This window comes from Rhododendron vialii, chromosome 10a, assembly GCF_030253575.1.
Source record: "Rhododendron vialii isolate Sample 1 chromosome 10a, ASM3025357v1".
Lineage (NCBI taxonomy): Eukaryota > Viridiplantae > Streptophyta > Magnoliopsida > Ericales > Ericaceae > Rhododendron > Rhododendron vialii.
Window position 1 is genome coordinate 1119510 of NC_080566.1, and position 24542 is coordinate 1144051.

Consider the following 24542-nt stretch of genomic DNA (forward strand, 5'->3'; position numbering starts at 1 on the left):
TGTATGGATATTTTGGAAAAGTGTATTAATATCCGTGAGATATATATTAATATTCAAACTTGTTTGGAATTATTAGCATATTATCCTCCGCCCAGGCGGAGGTTAGCAATACCGATTAAAGGAAGAAACAAAAAAGAAATCAATTTCTAAATTTTTTTGAAAGGACAAAATATTTCTCAAATCTGTCTGTTTTTGAATGGTTTTTTTTATGTGGTGATTTTTGTAAAGAGTTATAACAAAATTTGAAATCTTCTAATTTAGAAAATCAAACAAATAAACAATTTTAAAACTACAACGCAATCAATATCTATCGTTCCACAAACTTTTTGGCCACGGGCGGATTCGCCTGGTGCGGTTGTTAACTTCAAAAATTTCAAAATTAGTCGAGATGTATCCAAACTAACCTGAACATCCAAATATAAAAAACTTATTTATCATTTCAACCCAAAAAAAAGTTCTCCAAATGAATGCCCAAAATTTCCAATCGCACCCAAATCAAGCTCTTTACGAAATTTCGTTATTCTCCAGGGACCTTTATTTGAAAAGACGAAACGAATCATTTTAATCAAATTCAGAGAGAGAAGAAAGACGAGAGAGGAAGCAAAATCTAGAGAGAGAGAGAGAGAGAGAGAGAGAGAGGGGGGGTGATGACGATGTACAGATACCAGGAGTAAGACGAGAGAGGAAGGAAAATCCAGAGAGAAGAGAGAGAGGGGGTGATGACGATGGACAGAGAGAAGGAGAGAGAAACAGAACTGGAGAGTGCAATGTACACCAACTGTTTGTTGTTAGGGCTGGATCCGTTCATCATCGGAATCGGAGCCAACAACGGCACCCCTCGGGTCGGACTCTTCCGCCACTCCAACCCTAAATTGGGCGAACAGCTTCTTTACTTCATCTTGTCTTCTCTTAGAGGCCCAGTTCAATCTGCAAAAGTGATCTCTCTCTCTCTCTCTCCCTCTCTTTATATATTTGTATATCTTTGTCTGTATCTGTTTACTAGACGTCGCGATGCGTGAGCAAATCGCTTGTGAAAGAGGAACAGTGAAAAAAATTTCAATCGAGATTATTAATAAATCCGTAATGAAATCTGAGATGTGAAAGTAGAAAAGAGGGAACAAGAAAATTAGAATGACAGTTTCTTTATACTTGGCAGTTTCCTTGAGTTGTTAAAAGGGTTAGTTTCGGAAATTAAAAGTGTGAGCCGGCTTTATAACTGCCCTTCGCACCAAGAGGGGAGTTCCATTTATAATACAGTAATCTCTGTCTATATCTGTTTACTAGACATCCAGGCAAAAATCTTCACTTGACAATGGTCCATATGGAGCAATTGCTCCGGTTTTAATTGGGCTTCCCGCAAGTGGGCGGTGGGATAGGTCATTGGCCTTCAGGATTAGATGAGGTGCGCGTAAGCTGGTCCAGACACTTGAGTTATCAAAAAAGAAAATCTGTTATGAACCGGAGATGTGAAAGTAGAAAAGAGGGGGACGAAATTAGGGTGGGAGTCTGTTTTTTCCTGTCTTCTTGGCAGTTTCTTGAAGGGGCGGTATAGGAAATTAAAACTTTGAGCTAGCTTCATAACCGCCATTCACACCAAATGGGGTGTTCCCTTTACAATAGTGGTAATAGATAATGGATATATCCTTATTTGAGTAAGTAATTAATTACGAGTGATCTCTTCTTTTTTGTTTTCAATTGGGTGAGTAGTTAATTTCACGTCAAGAGGGGTGTTCCCTTCACAATAGTAGCAATAGCTAATAGAGATATCCTTGTTCGAGTAAGTAGTTAATTACAAATTGATATCCTCTTTTCGTTCTCTAATACTGAGATCTCCCAGGACTTCGATAAAGTTTGGCCAATTTTCGATTCTGCACAGTCCCGTGACTTTCGGAAGGTAAATTTATGGGTTGTTCTATGAAGACAGTGAGCCTGTTTCTCGAGAGTTGTATGTGTTACTTGATTTAAAATCGATTTTTTGTTTGTTTGTTTGTTTTATTGTTAGTTTAGGTCGTGCAAAGTATAATTAGTGAGCTTGAATCGCAAGGGGCACTACCCAGGAGCAACTCAAGGGTTTCATCCCTTGCTACGTGTTGTGGACCGAGGTGGGTTGGTGACAATATGTTCTTTTTTTATGTTGTTTAGTTGTTTTTTCTCTTCTACCAATGCTATCTGCCATTTGAACCTTTGAGATGCATCATGGTTGTATTTATTAGTTATTACCTGTAGATCAGCGTATAAAGAACTAGGTTGATGACTAGATCAACTTTAGAATTCTTGTACATTGACTGCTGCTTAGTTAGTGGACAAATGCATTTGGGTCCATAACGTATTATTAGTTTTAGGCTTATTGGAATTGGGGTTCAAGGCGGGCTGAGGTTTGGGGAAGCTGGTTGGACCTTTGCTTCTGCTGGGTAATATTTGAGCTCGTTATGACAACAGAACATGCTTTCTGGTGAATAAGATAGGAGAAATGTGGTTAGCTTTAGGGGTTCTGAAGGGTTGGAATAGTTCGACTCCTAAGAGTGAGGTTACTGAATTTCAGACTGGCTGTTGGGAGTTTTGGATGGCAACTACCTTACTAGGACTAATGTTGAAGTTCAGGAAAGTTTGACCCTTGAACTTCCAAGACAAGTCTCTTCAAGTATAGACTACAGGAAACTCACAGGCGGTTCATTGGCCATTACTGCAATTGATGTCCAGAAAACCTGGAATTACAAGTACTAGCCCGAAGTAAATACCAGGAAGACAAGACTCATTACTTTGCCACTTCCCTGTTCATAAAGCTATCGTTTCTCTTGCATTGGCCACTTAGTTTTTAGTCTTCCAAAGCAGACATGCCTTATTTAGCGAAGATATCATTGCTGTTTGATCCACCCACTCGAAACAATTGAACTTAAATAAGCAAAATGATTGCATTTGAAATAAGCACGATTAACCATCAAAGGGGAGCAAGCAACATTGGTTTATACTTCTTTAGCCTCAAAACATTTTGGGTGAAGGAAGAAATCTTTATAGTAGGGCCTAACAATTTTCATCCAAATAGATAGTGATTTCACGGGAGATGGTTGCCATTTTATTAGAGAGAACAAGATTAGCAAGATACATTTATGCAGTTCAGTTATGGTGGCTGAGCATTGTGCTTTCCAATGCTCTGGACTATGAATGAAGGAAACATGGTAATGGGCGCAGAAATTAATTTGGGTCTCTAGATCTACCCTCTTTGATGCCTTTTGGCTTTGATTTGGGGACATGGTTCCGCAGAAAAACATCCCTTTAGCTCCTCGGTTCTTGGAGGTATAGGGGCCACTGTTCCAGTGGCATTTTGAGGGCAACCACTTTGTACATATATTGTCAAAGGTTAGGTCTGTCTCCAATCTTCTCCCACCCATACCCCCAGTGGTTGGGGACTAGATGAGTTACTGATATTGTTCTTGTAGTTATGATGGCTGAGCATGCTTCTGTTATGCCCCGGCCCCCATTGTGCAATATTGTCCTCATGTTTCATTGGCACAAACTTAATAAGCAGTGCATATGTTAAGGAAAGATAGTCCCACATTGCTCGGGATTGGAATGAGTGATCACTTAAAAACATGAGGGACCTCTCAGGTCATTGCCAATTGGTTTTGAGATGGATATAAAGTTTCCATAGTAACATATAAGGGTCACCACAGCATCACCACATACCGCCACTTCTGCTGTTCTATTGCACAATACATGTATGTTTGCATGCAAGTTTTCATCCAAATGTTGGCGAAACATAACAGCGAATATGTTCTTCAACATGCATTGTTTTGACTGCAGATTTGTTGAACTCTTGTGGCAACTTTCTTTGCATGCTTTGCGGGAGGTTCATAGACGAACGTTTGCAGTCGATGTAGCTTCTAACCCACTGCCTGCTTCATTGACAGATGTAGCTTTCTCGCATGCAGCTACCCTGCTTCCTGTAACAAAGGTAATTATTATGTTTGTTAGTATATGTCTTAATGCTATGTATCATGTGGAGGATATGGATTCCAGTACATATCTTGTTTGATATTGTCACCTTAATAGCTATTGTTCATTGTACCAAAAAAAACCACGGTGTACAATAGCTATTGTTGACCTTTGTAAAATCGTTTTTTAGTAGACTGTAGTTATTCAACTCCAAGTTGATGATTGTCTGCCTTGGCAACCCTAGATAGGAGTGTTTTAGTCATATAGGGTAGTTATGCTGCGCCCCCCCCCCCCCCCCCAATTGTGAAAGAAAGTCAGTATATTGGATTTTCTCGTGAGGCACCACATACATAAGAACTTATGTCCATACCTTCCTTCAGCTTCTCATGGAAATTGTATCTCTGACTTGAGCTTTATATGATCTTACAGGCTAGAATAGCACTTGAACGTAGGAGGTTTCTGAAAAATGCTGAGACAGCAGTCCAAAGACAAGCTATGTGGTCAAATTTGGCTCATGAAATGACAGCAGAGTTTCGTGGTCTTTGTGCCGAAGAGGTAGAAGGGACATTCATCACATTATTTTGGGCTCATGTTTACCACAAGTCTTCATTTTTTTTCGAGCTTTAATTGTCTTTTACATTGCTTATATTTTCTGGATTTTAGGCTTATCTGCAGCAAGAACTTGAAAAATTACATGACTTGAGGAATAAAGTTAAGTTGGAAGGGGGACTGTGGGATGAACTTGTATCCAGCTCAAGCCAGAATTCTCATTTAGTTCAAAGAGCCACTCATTTATGGGATTCTTTATTAGATCGAAAGAGTAAGTAAAAGAATCTTCGCACCTGTGTGTATATATATGTATATGTATATATATTGCAGCGATGCCGGGTGATAAATTAAATATCCTCATTCTCAGTAAATTCTGGATGGTTGTAGTTGAATGTTTTTACTTTAGGTGATAAAAAACATATGCATAGTTTTGTCATACATTTAGTGATTTTGAAAGAAGGGAAGGTGATCGGTTTTTATGAGAATGTGTTTGAACTCGACATAAATAAGCACTGTGCATGACTTCAGCACTTCCTATACTTGTTATTTCTGTTTCAATAATCATTAATTTTTTTGAACTTGTTTCTTTGTCCCCAATACTGCGTGCCTTAATGTTTGGCTTGCTTGCATGGGGTTCACTATTAAATTGGATGTCTCCTAATTCTTATTAGCAGATTCTTCACGTTAAACTGGTGAGTGGTGACTTATGAATGGCCAATCTCACTTAAAATACTTATGTATGACCTGCATATTGTTTGTAAATTCAAGCATGGAATCATTTTTCAGTCGCTGATTTACAATCCACCACCAATTAATCCTTTTCCTTCTGTTGTTCTCTGATGATGAAGCGACATCATAATATGCTTCTTCATTTTTTATGCTAAGAAGTTGGGTTCTAGTTTTCTTCAGTATCTTACTCTTTGATACGACATTTGCCGCTGTGCAGGTCAACATGAAGTTCTTGCCTCTGGCCCTATTGAGGATCTGATAGCTCATAGGGAGCACAGGTAATTTCCTCTTATCATTTTGGTGTTGACTTTTTGCAGATGGCATTCACACACTGCAAGTGTGGTGGTCATGGTAATGTGTTATTTTCCCAATTCAGGTACCGCATCTCTGGATCATCTTTGCTTGCAGCCATGGATCAAAATCCCCAGGTACCTTATGCAGATGTGTTGTCTGTCCAGCCTGGCAATCTATCAGATGACAAAGAACAGACAGATGGATCATATGCCAATCAAAGTGGAAAGCTAAACGATTTTTTAGATTCTTCTATGCAAAATGATGAAAAATATTCTCGAGTGGATGACAGAAGCGGAAGAGTACACCCCACTGTTGATATTGCTGAAGTTCTACGGCGTTGGACGCATGCTTTACAACGTATTCATAAACAGTCAATTCAGCTGGTAAGCTGTTATAGTCATTAGTCAATGGAGCAATATTGCTCTATGCCCTGGAATCATTTGATGTAGCCTCTAGCTCTTTTGTCATGTGTCTCAAAACTAGAGCCTGATATCCACCAGTAAATAGCGATACAGCTCAAAGTGACATGTTGTTTTTTAGACTGTTTAAATAGAAATTCTTCCTCAATGTGACACCATATCTCTGCAAGGTAGTCAGTCTAATTAGATATGTTATGTTTCTTGGAGTGATATATACTGTTGTGATGGCCTACTTGACTATTTTGCTTGAGGCCTTAACATGCTATTTTGTGCTGATTGTGTTGTAGTCAAAAGCCAATGATGGTGAGGGTCCTGAGCTTCTACGAAGTGCAAACGATCCCAGTACTAGTGGGCATGCTGAATCGTTGGCAGTAACTCTTGGTGAACATCGACAACACTTAGCTAGCATACAGGTGAAAAGATATTTCTGTTCCTTATTTACACATTGATCTTCAAGCTTTGTTTCATTTTGAAGGCCAAATTTTCTTCGTAGCCAGGCCGAACTTCGAGCAGTTCAAGTCTTAAGCTGCTGCTTGATATCGGGGAAAGAATATTTTTTAGCATCATGGTCAATACCACTGTTCTATTTGTTATTCGCTTTTACTGCGTTGCTTGATTTTATTATTAGTAATGCTAATTCATCTTTCTTTGTTTCTTTTTTTTGAACGGCATCTTTCTTTGTTTCTACTGTTGTATCCATTTGTAAAAATGTTTTTCTAAATTTGAAGCAGTTCAACAGGGTTCAAGATTTTGCTTACATGAAAACTTGTATCTTCTAGGTGCTCATAAATCAACTGAAGGACGTTGCCCCTACTCTACAAAATTCAATTACTGAGCTTACACTAGAAGTAAACAGTATTTCCTCCAATCTTCCTCCTGGTGCAGAGCTTCATGGCAGATCAACCTCACCTATTCATGCACAGACCGGTGGAAGAACAATGGTGATTGTCCTGTGAATGTTATTTTCATGGAGAATTTTGTCAAGATTTGTCCTGCGTTCTGCATTTTGTGACTATAGAACTAAAGTATCTTTTTGGATGGTACAGGAAAATAGCAGTAGTGATGTTCAAATTGAGAAAGTGTCTGCCAGTCCCCCTGCATTTAAACTCCCTCCTTTGTTTAGCGTGACACCAAATTCTTCTGGGAAAGGTGGGAATGTGCAGAAGCGAAACACCTTATCTCACACTAATCAGATAGAAATTATGTCAGAAAGGAAGTCTGTAGACCAGCCCCTGTCAAGTAGTCACATTGATGTTCCCCGACAAGGTTCACAATTTTCTGTTTCTTCTTCCGATTCCTCAAGTCATTTCATATGTTAAATATCTGAATCATAATTGGTGCTAATCAAAATGTTTGATTCTTTGTTTGTCTATGTTTCCAGACAGCGAGAATTCATATGTCCAGAACATAAAGCGGTCTGTCAGAGAAGCTGCTCTGTCAGTGCAACCTTGCAGTTCGGAATTATCACAGGACAGCCAATCTGATGATAGCTCTGAGCACTTCTTTGTTCCACTTTCAGGAACTGGGTTTTCTCGTCTTGGCCAAGATACAAAACTAGGTTCAGCAAGGAGTAAACTTTTATTTGCATCTCAAGACCTTTCTGTTGGGAAACGTGCTCTCAATAGTAATGCTCATAGCAAGCACAAGGAGCTACGACATGTACCAAATGATTTGGATTCATTTCAGGAGTATGATGGGGAAAATGATTTTCTCTCGGGTGCTGGATCAAATTGCACAGTTTCTGATTCACAGAAGTCGTATTATGATGATGAGGAAGCCCGGGATCAAGTTTTTTCACCTTCATTGCTATTGGACACATCGTTGATGGGAGATTTTTATGAAGACTTACTTGGTGGGTTTGTGTGCTATTACTCTATTTGATTTTCTTGGCACTGTCATGTGTTGTTTGTATCTTTGTAGGCATTGCTTCTGTTGGCAAATATTTTTTTGTCATCATGTTACACCTGTGACAGTTGGACATTTTTTGGTACTCAGTTTCTTTTGAGTACGTCATGGATCTCCTCAAGTCGCATAAATGCGTGCGAAATATAGTAAAGAACATTTATGGAGTGTCAACTATTTGGTCTTTCATGGTTAGAATATTGTTGAAGTTCATTTGCTTTTGAAGTATCAGTTTTTACCTGAATATAGTATCCCCACATAAAGATGAAAACAACTGTAAGAGTGTGTGTCTGGTGTATGATTAGATCCTCTCGACTGCTTCTTTTTAGATCGCGATATCCTTATTCTTACTTACTTGTTTTGAGAGTTTCTTTCTTTTTGCTGCAGCACCATTATCGGAAACGGAAACAGCCTTGATGGAGCGCTAAACCTTGACTCGCTCTATTCTCCAGAAGACAGAAACAGTTGTTGTTTTGTGCTAGCATTTATCACCTGGGATATTCTACGGTCCAATTGTTTTGTATATCAGATGGTGCTTGTATGATCTCTTTTTCTTCCTGCCGTGTCATTTCTTGCTTCTGCTACATGGGCACTTGCCTTATCTAGTGTTCAGGAGTGGAGGGGACTACTTACATTCGCAGCTTTGCCTTTTAGGTGCTTGATAGATGCCTGACTGTATAATGATCATGTGACAATCGGTTCAAGTGTTGGGAGGCTAGAAAGCACTGCCTGACAGGTAGGCTGCAAGATGTACTGGGGGTTTATGTTATTTGATGACAATTTGTTTGCCGGTGTGGAAAGTGCCAAGCCTGATGGTAAAATATCTGGCACACCTTGCAATTTGGCGAGTTAACCCCTGTGGGCATTGAATGGTGAAAGGTTTTGTTCATTATACTGTGTCCCTTCATCGGCTCTTAGAGTATTTTTCCCTTTTTGCTGCAATAATTTACAGGTATTGATTGTTGTAATTCTTGGCATACAATTGTCTCAGTGAAAGGTTTTGTTCATTGCAATGCTCCAGTTTGTATGTCTTTTGTGGTGTTTGGGGTGTGGGGAATGGAGTTCATTTCATTTATTTTTCCGATATACATCATTGGTATTCCTTTGCCTCTCATCCTATGAGTTGCTATTTTACATTCTATTATAGAGTGTAGATGGTACCTAATTGTCCCGAAGTTGCAGAAAGAGAAGAAACAGAGTCAGAAGTGACACTGGTAACAACCTTGAACTATATGGATTTTGAGAGTAAATTCGTCCACATTTGAAATTAGTTGTTTTTCATGATTATCAGATCTGCGTATCTTGCAGCATTCTCTCACTTTGCCATGACTTCTTGTCAAAGATCAGATGGAGGGGAAAATGTGAACCATTTGAATGTATCTTCGTTTCCACCGTCTTTCTGGTACCAGATTTGAAGGTTACCAGCATTTGCGTTCTGGTATTTGTCCATGCATCCATGAGTTAGTATATGCTGTGGACTTGTGACCTATTTACACTAGTAAAGTAGTCGACTTTATCATGCAGATTCGAACTTTGTTTGGGTTATTTGAATTTGCCGCGAAAACTTAGTGAGCCACAAAAATGTGTTTTAAAACTGGGTAGTTGAGCTCGATTAGCTTATTTAAAACTACGAAACGTCCAATTTTATTCTAGAATTTAGGCCTAAATTTTAAAGTAAAGTTGGATGTTGTATAAATACTTTTTTTGATACCGGATAGAGCTTATTAATGGGTCCGCAAAGGGTTTGTACGCGCTGTGTAGATTATATATCATTTCTGTTAAAATTGCCCCCTCTTATTTGACCCAGAGTTTCCGGTTGGCCCATTACAATTCTTTGGATTTTACCTTCCTTTGCTTTTGTTTTCTTGTTTGTGGATCTTTTTTTGACCTCATTTTCAATTTCTAGTTGATGGGTTTTCCTGAAATTTGGCCCACGAAGAATTTGATCCACCAATTTCCATGGATTTGCATTACACTATATAGGTTTTTGATATTTGCATTTCATTTTTTACTGATGACGCTCTACTTTATTCATGAAGTTATTAGTAATTTTATGTTAAAATTAAAGCGCTATCAGTAAAAAGTGAAGCGTGAAAATCAGTTTCCTAAACTATACTACTAACAGTTAAGGGTAAAATGTTAAGCCCAGAATGCCGATCAGGAAGAAAAAAATGTTGGGCAAATGACACTAAACTGCCCAAACTATGACCCATTTTCACTTAACCTGCATAAAGTTTAAAATTCAACACTTAACCCCCTTAAAGTATGCAAATCCTACATGTTAAGGATGGTGTCTAACAGAAAATCACAATTTACCCTCTTGCCTGTCAATCATCTGCCCACCATATTTTTTTCACCTTAACCTTCACCCATAATCTCCCTAGAATCACCCCATTGAAAACACGAGTGTTAAGGTACAAGAAGAGAAAACATAAAAGGGTTCAAAAAAACTGAAATCAGCGATTCAAATTCACATACTATCCCTCCATTGGTCCAGTTTCCATATTTAACGAAAGCTATTTAAACCCAATTGCCTAATATCCCGTGATTGCCCGTGATCCCACACAATTGACCCCAATATTTAGGGGTTTTCCCCCTCCCCAGCCTCTTTTGATTACGGAAAATTACTCTTAGATAAAGAAAAAATGTAATTGCGCCATAAAATCTTATTTATCATGTCATGTCAAGTTCCAAACAAAGCAACATATACTAGCACAAAAACTTGGTTACTATTTTTTTTTCGGTTAGAATGTCTAGGTCAACTTATACATACGACATACTAACTTTTTTTCCGTTCCCGGTAAAAGGCAGACATTCGCGCAAGAACTAAGTAATTCAAATTTCAAGAGAGAATTTTTTTTTCGGTCTGACTCAATAATCAAACCGGATCAATATCAATTGTGCGTAAAACAAACTCGCTAACCACCGAAGTAACTTGGGGCTGTGGTTACTGGTCTCCCAATCTGAGCTGTTCCCGCTGTTTCTTTGGTTTAATCCAATCCAGCAAGAAAATGTCCTCACTATTCTGAGTCTCTGACTCACTCGGTATGCCCCTCTTCTCTTCTGCCTCCATCCCAGCTCGCCTCAGGTGGAAGAACCTCTCTTCATTCCCATCACCGTCTCCTTGTCCTCCCATTAGCTTCTCTGTGCTCAGCGTTTCATCTCCCACCAGAACTAACCCAAACGATAACAACAACCACCACCACCACCAAGACCCAATCGAAGAAGAACCGCCATTATCAAACCAACTATTCAAGTCGGCTCCCCAACTGGGTTCTTACAAATCCGGCGACCGCACCTTCTACTCCCTCATAGACAGCTACGCCGACTCCGGCGACTTCCGGTCGCTGCAAACCCTCTTCGATCGCATGAAGCGCGAGAGGAGGGTATTTGTGGAGAGGAGCTTTATCAAAGTATTCAAAGCCTACGGAAAAGCCCATTTACCCAAAAAAGCCGTGGACTTGTTTCACAGGATGGCGGGAGATTTCCAGTGCACACCAACTGTTCGATCATTTAACTCTGTTCTTAACGTTGTTATACAAGAGGGTATGTATCGGTTTGCATTGGAGTTTCATGCTGATGTTGTTACTAGTAGGAAGAGTATTTCGCCTAATGTGCTCACTTTTAATTTAGTGATCAGAGCAATGTGCAAGTTAGGACTGGTTGATAGAGCTGTCGAGTCGTTTAGAGAGATGCCGATGAGGAGATGTGTTCCGGATGTGTTTACTTACTGCACTTTGATGGATGGGTTGTGCAAGGAGGATAGGATCGACGAGGCGGTGTTGCTGTTGGATGAGATGCAAATAGAAGGGTGTTTCCCCAGTTCCGTGACTTTTAATACCTTGATCAATGGGCTTTGCAAGAAAGGCGACTTGGGTCGAGCTGCAAAACTTGTGAACAACATGTTCCTTAAAGGTTGCATTCCAAACGAAGTAACTTATAACACCCTTATCCATGGTTTGTGTCTTAAAGGTAAGTTGGACAAGGCGATTAGTCTTTTGGATAGGATGGTATTGGATAAATGTGTTCCTAATGATGTTACGTATGGCACGATCATCAATGGGCTTGTTAAGCAAGGGAGAGTTGTTGATGGTTTTCAAGTGATGGTTTCTATGGAGGAAAGAGGGCGTTGCGCTAATGAGTTTGTTTACTCGACACTTATTAGTGGGCTGTTCAAGGAGGGGAAATCTGAAGAGGCAATGAAACTTTGGGAGGAAATGTCGCAGAAGGGATGCAAACCAAATACTGTTGTCTTTAGTGCACTTATGGATGGTTTATGTCGAGAAGGAAAACCTGATGAAGCTAAGAAAATCCTCTCTGAGATGGTTAATAATGGTTGCATGCCCAATGCTTTCACCTACAGTTCCTTGATGAGGGGTTTCTTCAAAGTGGGCGATAGCCACAAAGCAATCCTTGTGTGGAAAGAGATGGCAGATAACAGTTGTAGGGATAGTGATGTTTGTTACAGTGTAATTATTAGTGGCCTTTGCGAGGTTGGGAAGCTTAAAGAAGCTATGATGGTGTGGAAACAAATGTTGGGCAGAGGATGCAAACCTGATGTTGTGACTTATACTTCAATGATTCATGGTCTATGCAATGCTGGGTCCGTGGAGCAGGGATTAAAACTCTTCAATGAGATGCTTTGCGAGGAGTCTGCTTCTAATCCAGACGTAATCACATATAACATACTTTTCCACGCTCTGTGCACACAAAGCAGCATTTCCCCTGCCATTGATCTTCTGAATAATATGTTGGATCAAGGCTGTGATCCTGACTCTGTCACATGTAACATTTTCTTAAAAGCGTTGAGAGAGAAGCTGGACCCTCCACAAGATGGGAGCCAGTTTCTGGATGAACTTGTCGTCCAGTTATACAATCGACAAAGAATTGATGCAACTTCCAAAATTGTTGAGCTAATGCTCCAAAAGTTTCTTCCTTTAAAGGCCTCCACTTGGGAAAAGGTTGTTCGAGCACTTTGCAAACCAGGGAAGGTTCGAGTAGCCATTGATAATTGTTGGAGTGACCTGTTCTCCTGATGTATTAGGTGAGGCTTTCTGCAGTGATATACTGTGGTGATAGTACAATATCGATTATTAAAAAAATGATGGAAGTGGTGTGGTGTTTTTGTTTGGGCAGTGAACTACAAACCACTTATTCATCTCCATAGAATGTTGTACCGTCTGTACTTTGTATAGTTCTTGTGGCTGTGCCAGGCTACCAGCATGTCCAGCTCTTAGACTCACTATTTGTAACGTACTCTGACAAGTAACGAAACTTTCTTTCATTCTTGGTACCTCATTTCTCTATAAAAACCTAGTGGCGTGAAAGGATCTCTCTCCCCAGATTTATTAATGGCATGAAGCTGGCATGGTGGATTGTGCACATTTAAATGTCATTGTACTAAAAAAAAAATTCCGTTCATATTATCTGTTGAAGCCAAAATCTGGACAATTGATCCGAGCACTTCGATGGGACTCCTGCCCAGCCCGAATGATCACGCTGAGAATTCTTTGGAAAGGATTCCCTGCGACAGGAAGTCCAAGGACTGGCGGTGTTTCCAGTTGTGGACCCTCCGACGATGAAGTTAGTCGGGGAATGACACAGAGAAAGTATGGTAAAAGAGGGAAACAAAGTGTCTACGTTTTCATTGCGAGTGTGAGTGTTTTATATAGACCTGGTGCAAGGTGTGTGCCGGTTGTGGGATCATGGGATAGTGGAGTAGTGGGCATGGATCATGGAGTAGTGGGGTGGTTCCCACGAAGTGGGTGGAAGTTACATCCTCATGGACCGGAAATTGGTGGGGAGCTGGAGATCGTGGGAGAGTGTTAACTTCCTCCCCACGGCGTCACCAATCAAGGACAGGCATGGGTGGCGATCGTGGGGACTTCGCCGACCAGGAGTACCTCCTACTGAGCAGTGCATTCTCAGCCGAGCAGGTTGGCTGGTCCGAGCAGCAATAGCCTGCCGACCGACATAAGCCTTGCCGAGCACCCGGCCATGTGTCTTACCCGTAGTGCTTGGGATTAGTGATAAAAATTCATACTCATCATTATCTATTTCAGGAACTGATTTGGCTTCTTTCTTTTTTTTTTCCTTCCTGCGATGAGTATAGTGTGAAAATTTGCTTTGTTTTTTTTAATCCATTTATTACTCATAATGTGCATGAGTAGTGGTATTTGTTTTGTTTCTTGATGATTTAGATGTTTGATTTTGTTGTCAAACAACTTTGTTACATGGACCCGGTTGTGGATATCGGGTGCGGCAAGGTCTCTAGTGTTCAATATAGGTACTTGCACACATATAGAAGCGTTCATGTAACATAGGCAAACAATATATCATATGGGACACCGTTTTGATTAATATATTGGGTTATGTGGTTTTTTGCCAGGATGGGGTGGACCAGTTGGATATGTCTACCAGAAGGCGAATGTGGAGTTTTTCTGCTCCAAGGAGAAGTTGAATGCTCTTATTGAGAAATGCAAGGCATTCCCATCTCTGACCTACACGGAGGTGAACAAAGCTGGATATCTAACGTCAGCATCAAACTGATGCGAATGCGGTGACAAGAGGAGTCTTCCCAGCCAAGGAAATCATCCAACCGACTGTCTGGATATCTAACGTCAGCATCAAACTGATGCGAATGCGGTGACATGAGGAGTCTTCCCAGCCAAGGAAATCATCCAACCGACTGTCGTTGATCCTTCAAGCTTCATCGTGTGGAAAGACGAGCCATTTGAAATCTGATCAAGAGGATGGGCTCAATTATACCCAGAGGGTGACCCATCCAGAAAGCTGCTGGAGGAGGTACAGTGCAGAGCAGTGCTTTCCCTTCTTCTACGCTTTTATTGCATACCCAGTTGATACGCAAGAAAAAATGACTTGTGACTTGTATTTGAGGTCTTTCCCTCTGGTTTATTAAGTCATGAATTTTGGAAAGAGAGTGATGTGGTTGGTATTGTCCATTATCTTAGCAGGTGCAGATCAGCTACTTCTTGATCAACTTGGTCGATAATGATTACGTCGACAGTGATTTATTTGCTGTGTTCAAGGAACTCTGAGATGATGATGATGAAAGGATTTCTCCCCTTTGATGGCTATCTCTCGCTTGCTTCAATGCCCACCAACCAAAGCGATTGAAATCAAGATCGTCTTTGGCTTGAGGGAGACTACCATTCATTTTACCCATAAAAAGAGACTATCATTCATTCCTGTGATTTTTTTTTTTTCCCTCCCCCTGGATTGATTGTCCTCTATCTATGGCTATGTAATAGCACAATCGCTTTGGATTTGGGTTCCTACTGATAGCTTTCTACTTGCATAAATGAAAGAAAAGAATGGAGTAGAACAGTAATGGAAACGGAATTGAATTGAATTGAATTGTGGTTCCATCTTCTTATATGTTATTGCAGGGGGTGTTTTTGTGAGGAGGGCTCCGAGTGTGACAAGTAATAAAAATTCATTTGGTTGTCATACAAGTTTTGAAATGAGACATGTGAGATAATCTTTATCTTACTCCCTTGGTTCTGATTTTTTTGTTCACTGTTTGGTTCTGATTTTTTTGTTCACTGTTCACTTTTAGACTTTCATGTGTTCCAAAATGTTTGTCTATTTGACTTTTAAATTAATGAAGTTCTCATTCTGCCCTCTCTTTCTTGAGATAAAGGAGCAACTTATTTTAAAAATGAAAGGTAAATGTTAAAAAGTTGAAACTTTTGAGGTGAAATTATTGTGTTTTCTAAAAATGTTGGATTTTTAAAATTGGATAAACAAATTGAGATGGAAAGAAATATTTGGCACAATCATACGTTTTAATCTGAGCTCTTATTGAAATTCAAATCATTTATTGTCGAAATGAACGGCTGAATCAGATGCACTAAAATACTGTAGCCCGTAGGGCAGCCTGCCCTGCAGGATCCCTGAATCCTGCTAGGTGTGACCGTCCGGGTACTGAGAAAAGAGCGGGGTGCGAATGGAATTTCCCATGGAAAAACCCAAAAAAGTGGGAATAAAGAGAATGCTGATTTAAGGTTTAAAAAATCAAAATTCCTGAGAAAAGCTAAAAGAAAAAGGTTAGATAGAAAATTGAAAAGAAAAAAAGAAAGAAAACGAAGTAACAAATAAATTCTACAGAAAACCAAGCCCATCAACAGATCATCAACAACAGCCAGAAAAAGATCGCCTTTCCTTTAATTAACCCATTTTCCTTTTTCTTTCTTTCCCTCTTTCTTCTCTCTCTCCCTTCTCAATTGTTGCCTAGTGGGGTTTCTTTTCCCAGATTTCGATCACTGATCGACCTTATACAGAGTAACACAGAAACTTCTCTTTCTACGCTTTGCTTTTTCTTTGTCCTTTTTTCTTATCAGGACCTGCAAATCCTTCACTAGACAGCAAGAACTCCAATCTTCCCCATACCTTCCTCTCTATCTCTCTCCCTGTCTCTCTGTATGTGTTTGTACATGAATGCTATTTATTGCTGTTTGCCCTTTACTTTCGCTTTCTTGATCTTTGATTATTCTTGTAGGTGAAACTTGATGAATAATGACATCTGGGTCCTGTAGATCATACCCAGATCTCGTTCAAAAAGCTTTGAATATTTGCTAAACTGAAGGAAAGAGAAAGAGGTGAGTATGTACCTTTGATTTTCCTTTGATATGTTGAGTATAACATAGCAAAGTCAAAAGTCTTTTAGTTCAAATTTGACGTTTTCAGATAATTACAGACGTTATTTGCATCTGGGTTTCCTCCGTAAGTTATGACATTTGGTTGTATTAGTGGGAAATTTTCTTTCCAAAGAAAAGGAATGCTAAATTAGGGTTATTCTGCCGGTTAAAAGTTGGGGAGATTTTGAATTTTTGAAAGAAATCTTCATTACAGTGGTTTTGTGAATTTTGGAATTTGTTCATATGAGATGGGTCTGATTCCTTTTTTCAGATGAGAAGGGGATTTATCCGCGTACACGGGAATTGCTGTCAATTAGATAGAGAAAGCATGCAGGTTCTTGACTGCGGAGAGGATAAGAAGGCTATATGGTTAATTAGAGCCTTTAGGATTGGTTTAATTGCAAATTGGTTCCTACACTTCATTTGATAGCATGTTCCACATTGGGTCATTTATCATGTGTCTTCTGCTCTGAGATTATTGTGGCCGGTTTCGGGGTCTCCAGTTCAGTTGGGAATAAAGATTATTGTTTGTCTTTTAAGACATGATCAAACAGATTCTTAATAGGCTCCCTAGGAAGCCATCCAAGTCAGCAGAAAATCGTGATGGGGCATGGTCAACCAACTCTTCAGATTCTTCTGGTGTTTTACGAAGCGGTGATTTAGCAAGTAGTCGGTCGGGAAATAATAATACTACATCTCTTCCGGGTCTTAATTCGAATTCGAATTCCGGAATAAGTCATGGTAAGAAGAACCCCCCATCTTTAAATTCGAAGCTGAATGGAAATGCAACAGTGTCCTCTTATGAAGCATTGCCTAGTTTTAGAGATATTCCGAACTCTGAGAAGCAGAACTTGTTTGTCAAAAAGCTGAACTTGTGCTGTGTTGTGTTTGACTTCACTGATCCAACAAAGAATTTGAAAGAGAAGGACATCAAGCGACAGACATTGGTGGAGCTCGTCGATTTCGTTACTTCCGCAAATGGAAAATTTGCTGAAAGTGTAATGCAAGAAATGATAAAGATGGTGTCCATAAACTTGTTCAGGACACTCACTCCTCAACCTCGTGAGAACAAAGCTGTAGCAGGTTTTGATTTGGAAGAGGAGGAACCGGTGATGGACCCCGCATGGCCTCACTTGCAAATTGTGTATGAGTTCTTTCTGAGATTTGTGGCATCACCTGAGATGGATGCAAAGTTGGCTAAGCGATATGTTGATCACTCTTTCGTCTTAAGGTTGTTAGATCTGTTTGATTCGGAGGATCCAAGAGAAAGGGAATACTTGAAAACTGTTCTACACCGCATCTACGGGAAGTTTATGGTGCACCGCCCATTTATTAGGAAAGTCATAAACAACATTTTCTATCGGTTTATTTTCGAAACCGAGAAGCATAATGGTATTGCAGAGCTCTTAGAAATATTGGGCAGTATAATTAACGGGTTTGCATTGCCACTGAAAGAAGAGCATAAACTCTTTCTTGTTCGGGCATTGATTCCGCTTCACAAACCAAAATGCATACCAATGTACCATCAGCAGTTATCTTACTGCATTACACAGTTTGTGGAGAAAGACTGCAAGCTTGCTGACACTGTTATAAGGGGCTTATTGAGGTATTGGCCCATCACAAATAGTTCCAAGGAGGTCATGTTCTTGGGTGAGCTGGAGGAGGTTTTAGAAGCAACGCAACCTCCCGAGTTCCAGCGCTGTATGGTACCTTTGTTTCGCCAGATTGCTCGTTGCTTGAGCAGTTCACACTTTCAGGTTGGTAGTTTCTCTTGTGGCTATTTATCATTCTACTTGTAAAAATTGTGCTGCTGCCTCTGGTTATACTGGCAGAGTTAAGCATGTTTACTTGCCACCTATTGGCAAGAAACGCGTTGTTACAGTTTTCTTGCCAGTTGCCACCTGACATTTTTGGTAACTGCATATTCACATTTGTTCTATTTTTAACGTTCAAACTTAATTACACGGCGCAATCTATGGTTCATACATCTGGATATATTGACTAATGGAACTGAAACAATGTTTATTAATTCTGGTAGACTGTCTTGTCCAGCTGGGCATCAGCTGCTAAGGACAGATGAGATCCTGCTAGAATTTCCTTTGTCCTCTTCATTTTTTGTGCATGTAATGTGCAATTATGTAATATTTGAGAATTGCATATCAAGGCGACTTTTAGCGTAATCAATTACTATGGAATAGTATATTACGTCAAGTCTCACAGAGTCACAATAAGGTTTAGCATGTAATTGTTAGATTTCTTGGAGGGTTCCAACCTAAAACCAATTGGCAATAGGTGGAGTAGCCTCTAGAATTTATTAACCAAGCTTGGGTGGCTTAGATGAGCGATGTGGGACAAGTTTAACACTCCCCCTCACGTGTAGCCCGGATGCACGTGGAGGTGACAGACCAGGAGCTGACTGACTGACTCGGGCGACAGAGATGACAGAAACTTTCTCACGAGAGGTGAGGCCACCCAAGACCTAACTCTGATACCATGTTAGATTTCTTGGAGGGTTCCAACCTAAAACCAATTGGCAATAGGTGGAGTAGCCTCTAGAATTTATTAACCAAGCTTGGGTGGCTTAGATGAGCGATGTGGGACAAGTCTAACAGTAATGATATTGTAACTAAGCTCTAACGTTGCCGGTGAGATAGAAAGAGTTTTTAACGCACATCTTGGGAAAATAATCTAAACAGTATTTTCCTCTAATTTTTGTTGAGTATATTAACAACTAGTTTTGTGTGTCCTCAACTTAGTAAACTGAGTAGTAGTCTGTAAAGCTTTCTTCAAGCAAAAGCTGTTGGAACCAAACTAAAGGAGGCCTGATGACTATATGTCAGCAATGGTGCAGCTTATATGCACCTTGTATGTTCTGTATGTGCTTGGCGTATCTGAAGCTGGATTAGAATAGCAGTGGACATGGGTTTGATCATGGGCGCACATACTGGGGCAATGCAGTGCCTTTTTTATGTGGCGGAAGGAAAAGTTCAACTGAATATTACTAAAAAAGTGCAAAGATTAGTTGAGAAAGTCTTACCACCTGTTATGATTCCCTAGACGGAAATTGCAGCTCTTTGACTAGGCTTAAGAATGTCATTGACCACCCTCTCATTTGTTAAGTTTTTGGATTCATATTAATTGGTTCTACACTGTCTTGATACCTTTTGCAAGAGTTTCATGCGGTGGGTAAATTAGGAGAACCTTAACATACAGCATTTGCTATTGGTAGAAGTCGGAAAACTGATGTTAGGCTTCCATACGTATCGGAGCAACAACCACGGTGAAGTTATGGGTAGGAGAGAGAACTGTAATACAGAAGCTAGACTTCTAAATCCCTATCAACTACCATGGGTTACAAGGAAGGCTTCATACATTGAATGTCTAATTGCAGTTGGCAATCCACAGGAAGATTAAACAAACTATGGTTATGGAAGTAGTAGAACAGTATAAAATGGTCGACTAATGAGCTTCACATTGCTGATATAAAGTTCATGAGACCAGATGCATATTATGTCCTGGCATTGGAAGGCCAGACTTTGCTGTGAAATTTTGTATCAAGTTTTAATATGATTGCTGGACAACGGATTACGAGGCGGATAGAACTAGCCTGGAGGTTGGTTTGGGGTTTTAATGATGGCTATGCTACCGTTTAAGCTTGCATGATAGGAAAATCTTCTCATCTAAGTATTACAATTGTACTGGCATTTGCGTGCTTGGCAAGAAAGCTTTTTGTCTGTAAGTTGGATCTACATGCCTGTAAAAGATAAATAACTATCCTGCCCAACCTGTATAAGTTATAGGTGCTTGAGACGTGGTCAATATCACCAATGACAAAAGATACTATAGATAAGCCACCAAGGCCAACTCGCTATTGATGAAGGTTACCTTAAATGTGAAGCTTATTCGAAGAAAAGTGACACTTTTTGGCCATCCTAATTGCATTACCTCCATGCCCCAGAGGCATCTATTAGCGAGACCTTGGTGACCACAAAGAGAAACCACAGACCCTAATATTCAGCATTGAGCTTCAGCAGTAATTCATCATTTACATTAATTATCACCTCTTTCTATGAACATGTTCCTTCACGTCAGTGTACGCTTGTTTAACAGTCTGTATACTAAAACATAGGTTAAACACGGATTGTTTATAGCAGCTTTTGATGATAAGCAGTTGTTGCTTATGAAAAGTCCATAGAAACTGGAAAAGAAGAAGAAGTAAGAGTCTGCACAGCTTGTGTACAGCAACGTAATTATCAGGGAAGAGGCAATATATCATTTTAAAAACATACGATGCTTGTAATAATGGGATACTTAACTGAATTAAAAAGAAGATTATCTGAATACTTCGGAAAGCTTAAAAGCTGTGCATCATCTCTTCCTACTCATTTCAAAAAAAATAAAAAATAAATCTCTTCCTACTTACAGGTATTCAGTTCTCAGCTTATTTCTTACATCTTCAATTGCAAAAAACGACCCTGATGTGCTGTGTGCACTACGCATGTGCAGGTGGCAGAGAGGGCTCTGTTCTTATGGAACAATGATCACATTGAAAACTTAATCAAGCAAAACTGCAAGGTTATTTTGCCAATTATTTTCCCCTTCTTGGAAAAGAATTCCACAAGCCACTGGAACCAGGCAGTACAGAGCTTGACACTAAACGTCCGCAAGATTTTCTCTGATACCGATCCGGAACTCTTTGAGGAGTGCTTGCTCAAGTTTAAGGAAGATGAAGCGCAAGAGGAAGAGATTAAGGTGAAACGAGAAGCCACGTGGAAACGCTTAGAGGAGATCGCCACGATGAAAGCTACGAGTAATGAAGCAGTGATTGTGCCACGGAGGATAACCCCTCACACGAAATCTGGCTAGAGAGATTAGTTTTAGTTTCTTGTTGGTAGTTCCAAGGGTCGTCTGAGTTTTGGGTCTGGTTGCGAACACGTCTGTGCAGGGTACGAATGGGCCCCTTTTTCCCGATGCACGCGCAAGGATTGTATATATTGGCCCGGACTAACAAAGGAAATGGGGTTTTCATGGTGATGCTTCTGCACAATAATATCAGGAGGATATTTGGCTAGTGGAGTTTGGGCTTTTTGTTGGTTGGTAGTGTTTAAAGGGGTGACACTATTAGAGCTTCATATTGCAGGTATCTGATTACATATTTTGAATTGGGTTTTCAATTAATGTACACTTTTATTCTTCAGTTATATATATGTGTATGTATCACTGTACTTCGGTGCTTCAGTGAATGGTGTTTTCTTTTGCATGCATGGAGTTGGTGTTATAGATAAACTGATAATCCACCACTTGCTTTAATTCTATTTTATGTGAGGTGGCCTCACTGATATTTGAGAGGTATATTGAAATGATATTCAAATGAAGCATGATATTAGACTATTAGTGGTCTAGTTGTGGAAACTTTTACAGGCCCTAAGGCCCTTTGGATTTTTGTTTTTTGGTGCTTGAATGGGAGTGCATGTTTGGTACCCGTTACCTCTACTAGGAAGTATTGTCCACTGACAACAAACCACTATCTGTATGAGGAGAGCAATTTCATTCACCCTCGCGTTGTTCACTCTTGCAAGGATATGCTCATTTTGTATCTTATTAACCCATCACACCTACGTTGGGACCGGAGTTAAGGTCCCACCGGGTATGGGTGGTGTTATGAATATGTTTAGCCCGATGAGGAGCTACGGGGACTCAAACCTGAGTTTTGTCCAACCAACTCCGAATTGGACAAAGTCCGAATTTACAGCATTGAACCAACCCACATTAAAAAAGTGAAAAAGTGCCAGAACTTTCAACGTATGAGGTGTGGATTAAACTGACGATGAAACGAGGGTTTTTGAAAGAACTACCAGGAGTTCACCTCCTTTACGCAAGGTTTCTTCTTTTTAAAGCTCTGTCTCCTAATGATTTCCAATTCCCTCCTCATGAGCAGGGCTAACCTAATCCACATAAGCCTCAATTTCCGTAATATGCTTTCGCTGTCAATTCTTGCTCCAGCAAATTTTAGTAGTTTGTGATGTTTTTAAAATATGTTTTTCGGTGGTGCCCTCACTCACACGAGTGTCAAGTGATTGAGGAGCTAACAGACAGTACTCTTTCCGTCCCTAAATAAGTGTCCGGCGCGCAAAATTAGGCTTTACAAAACATGTATATTTTTTATTAAAAAAATTAATTTTTTTCACAATCTAATAAAACTCATTGTTATCTATTGATTTGTAAAAAAAAAATTAATTTTTTTAACAAAAAAAATGCATCTTTTGGAAGGCCTAGTTTTGCGCGCCGAACACTTATTTAGGGACGGAGGAAGTATCAAGATATGAATTGAGACTGGTTGATATCCGAGAAATATGTGTTCCAAGCATTTGCCAGCTTTCTTTCATCACTCTTCCTTAACCTGCCTCATCTCATGAAGGAGTAATCACTGTGTAACTAGTATTAAAATCTCAATAAGTGGAGTAGGTTAGACCATCATGGAATATAAATCCAATTGACAATGCTGGTGGCTTGCATTAAACGGCCTAATATTTTTTGATCTGCTTTTTTCTTTTTCGGGCCTTAGACTTTACATACGCACAAAAGGTCGGGCGAGCACAAATCTACATAGCAGGTTCAGTTTAGATCCTCTCGTGTGAATCTCTCATGTAACGAAAAATGATAATCACCACGGTTCTATTTCACGATCCAAAACGTTCACGAACTAAGTCTCAATGTGTCCAACGGCAATGCCAAAAATCAAGTTCGTAGGTAAAAGCTTGGCCTAATCATATCTATCTACCAAAAGATAAATAAACAACACCGTCTTAAGTACTTCGATCGAGCCTTACAAAATTAATACTAGTTCGGATCGTCAAATGGACTCATGATCGGTTCCGGATCTACTCGGATTAAGAATGCGTAGAGGGATACCAGATAGCCATAGGGTACTAAATTTCTTCACTTGGCAATATACTACACGATCAGCGTCATGCTTTTTTTTATTACTACTCCTATTATTTTAAATTTTGTCCACCTACGCTTACACCACCAGCACAACGGTTGTGCACGTAAAATTTTTGTTTTTTGTTTTTATTTTATTCTCTCACATGCATGATCCTACCTCCCCAGTTCTGGGCTGCACGTACAAGTAGTCTGGCCATAATAGAATTTCCATTGGTCAAACAAATTTCTTTAAAGTGAGCCTGGCTAAGATTTAATTTTTATGAAAGTCAACAAGTATTATCAATGTTTAATGACTTTTGATTCGACTTCTAAGATTCTCTTGAGATTGATCTTTGGAACTCTACCAAAACAATCAGAAAAATATAAAATAATGGGTCAAAGATGGAAAGAAGTTCAGAAAATATAACCGCAAATGAAAAAATTTATAATGTTTTTTGTCTTTAGTAATTTTTTGATGTTTGAAGATAATTTTTTATTCTTTTGATTCTTTCTTTCAAGACAAATGATTAACTTGAAGAATTTGACGTGAATTTAACAAAAATTGAAAAACACTCCACAAAATAATTAAGGTCAATTTCCAAACCATAATTAAACCTCATAATTAATACTTGCGAGTTAAGAGTTTGCCTCATTTTAAGATTTTAAGTATGAAATCTCCAAACCATTATTACTAAATCTAAAGGACCAAGTGTAATTTAATTGGCTCACAACTAGTGAATTGAGCCTCAAAAAATTAATTGGAATGCTTATTAAATTGATTCGAATATCTTGAATTATAAAAACTATTAATTTAATTCAATCTCACTCTTACTTTGTAGTATCTTACTAGCATCTAAAGTGTTATAACTCACTCACTTTTTTTTGTTCTCCACAAAACAAGACACAGAGTCGGTTATCGAATCGTTAGGCTCATTTCGCTAAAATTCTTATTAACAAATATTTATTTATCGTTTACAAGATATGTCATTTTCTTATAATATATCATCTTTAATTTCTCTTAGTGGAAGGAGGCCTTAGTCATAAATTCTTTAAAACGGCTTCCACTTTCGCTCTTAATTCTCGTGCTCACAAATTTTTTCGTTTAATTTTTTCCTGAAAGACACATACACGC

General features: G+C 39.4%; 3 protein-coding genes and 1 non-coding gene across 9 annotated transcripts; all 4 read left to right on the top strand.

Moving 5' to 3' along the window:
• The first annotated feature begins 568 nt into the window (after positions 1–568).
• LOC131303985 (AUGMIN subunit 6-like) lies at positions 569–8846 on the top strand. The gene is made up of 13 exons (XM_058331070.1): positions 569–935; positions 1838–1894; positions 2008–2102; positions 3802–3952; positions 4363–4488; positions 4597–4753; positions 5429–5489; positions 5588–5888; positions 6212–6337; positions 6704–6865; positions 6971–7190; positions 7306–7776; positions 8214–8846. The coding sequence occupies exons 1-13, from the start codon at positions 720–722 to the stop codon at positions 8252–8254; spliced, it is 2184 nt and encodes a 727-aa protein (XP_058187053.1). The 5' UTR covers positions 569–719; the 3' UTR covers positions 8255–8846.
• On the top strand, positions 3161–3268 carry LOC131305836 (small nucleolar RNA snoR100). The gene has a single exon (XR_009193393.1). It is a non-coding gene; the product is annotated as a small nucleolar RNA snoR100 (small nucleolar RNA).
• A 1817-nt stretch (positions 8847–10663) lies between the features above and the next one.
• LOC131304178 (pentatricopeptide repeat-containing protein At4g20090) lies at positions 10664–15198 on the top strand. Of its 4 annotated transcripts, none has more exons than XR_009192322.1 (3): positions 10664–14112; positions 14215–14630; positions 14801–15198. XR_009192322.1 is itself a non-coding variant. In XM_058331315.1 (2 exons), exon 1 carries the CDS (start codon positions 10874–10876, stop codon positions 12860–12862), a length of 1989 nt encoding a protein of 662 aa, XP_058187298.1. In that variant the 5' UTR covers positions 10664–10873; the 3' UTR covers positions 12863–12870; positions 14215–14419. The 4 variants fall into 4 exon arrangements, 1 of the variants encoding a protein (XP_058187298.1); XR_009192323.1 differs by having other exon boundaries at positions 10701–11372; positions 11460–14630; XR_009192321.1 differs by having other exon boundaries at positions 10664–14630.
• Positions 15199–15932: 734 nt separating this feature from the next.
• Positions 15933–21750, top strand: LOC131304882 (serine/threonine protein phosphatase 2A 57 kDa regulatory subunit B' theta isoform-like). 3 transcript variants are annotated; one of them, XM_058332336.1, is made up of 4 exons: positions 15933–16130; positions 16348–16447; positions 16758–18243; positions 20993–21750. In XM_058332336.1, the coding sequence occupies exons 3-4, from the start codon at positions 17029–17031 to the stop codon at positions 21350–21352; spliced, it is 1575 nt and encodes a 524-aa protein (XP_058188319.1). In that variant the 5' UTR covers positions 15933–16130; positions 16348–16447; positions 16758–17028; the 3' UTR covers positions 21353–21750. The 3 variants fall into 3 exon arrangements, with proteins under 3 accessions (XP_058188319.1, XP_058188321.1, XP_058188318.1); XM_058332338.1 differs by having other exon boundaries at positions 15946–16272; XM_058332335.1 differs by having other exon boundaries at positions 15949–16268.
• The last annotated feature ends 2792 nt before the right edge of the window (positions 21751–24542 follow it).

Excerpts from the sequence above, each read along its gene's own strand:
- LOC131303985 (XM_058331070.1), top strand. The coding sequence starts at position 720 with ATGACGATGGACAGAGAGAAGGAGAGAGAAACAGAACTGGAGAGTGCA. Across the intron at positions 1,895-2,007 it reads AGTCCCGTGACTTTCGGAAG|GTCGTGCAAAGTATAATTAG; the intron begins GTAAATTTATGG and ends TTGTTAGTTTAG. Across the intron at positions 6,866-6,970 it reads AGACCGGTGGAAGAACAATG|GAAAATAGCAGTAGTGATGT; the intron begins GTGATTGTCCTG and ends TGGATGGTACAG.
- LOC131304178 (XM_058331315.1), top strand. The coding sequence starts at position 10,874 with ATGCCCCTCTTCTCTTCTGCCTCCATCCCAGCTCGCCTCAGGTGGAAG.
- LOC131304882 (XM_058332336.1), top strand. The coding sequence starts at position 17,029 with ATGATCAAACAGATTCTTAATAGGCTCCCTAGGAAGCCATCCAAGTCA. Across the intron at positions 18,244-20,992 it reads TGAGCAGTTCACACTTTCAG|GTGGCAGAGAGGGCTCTGTT; the intron begins GTTGGTAGTTTC and ends ACGCATGTGCAG.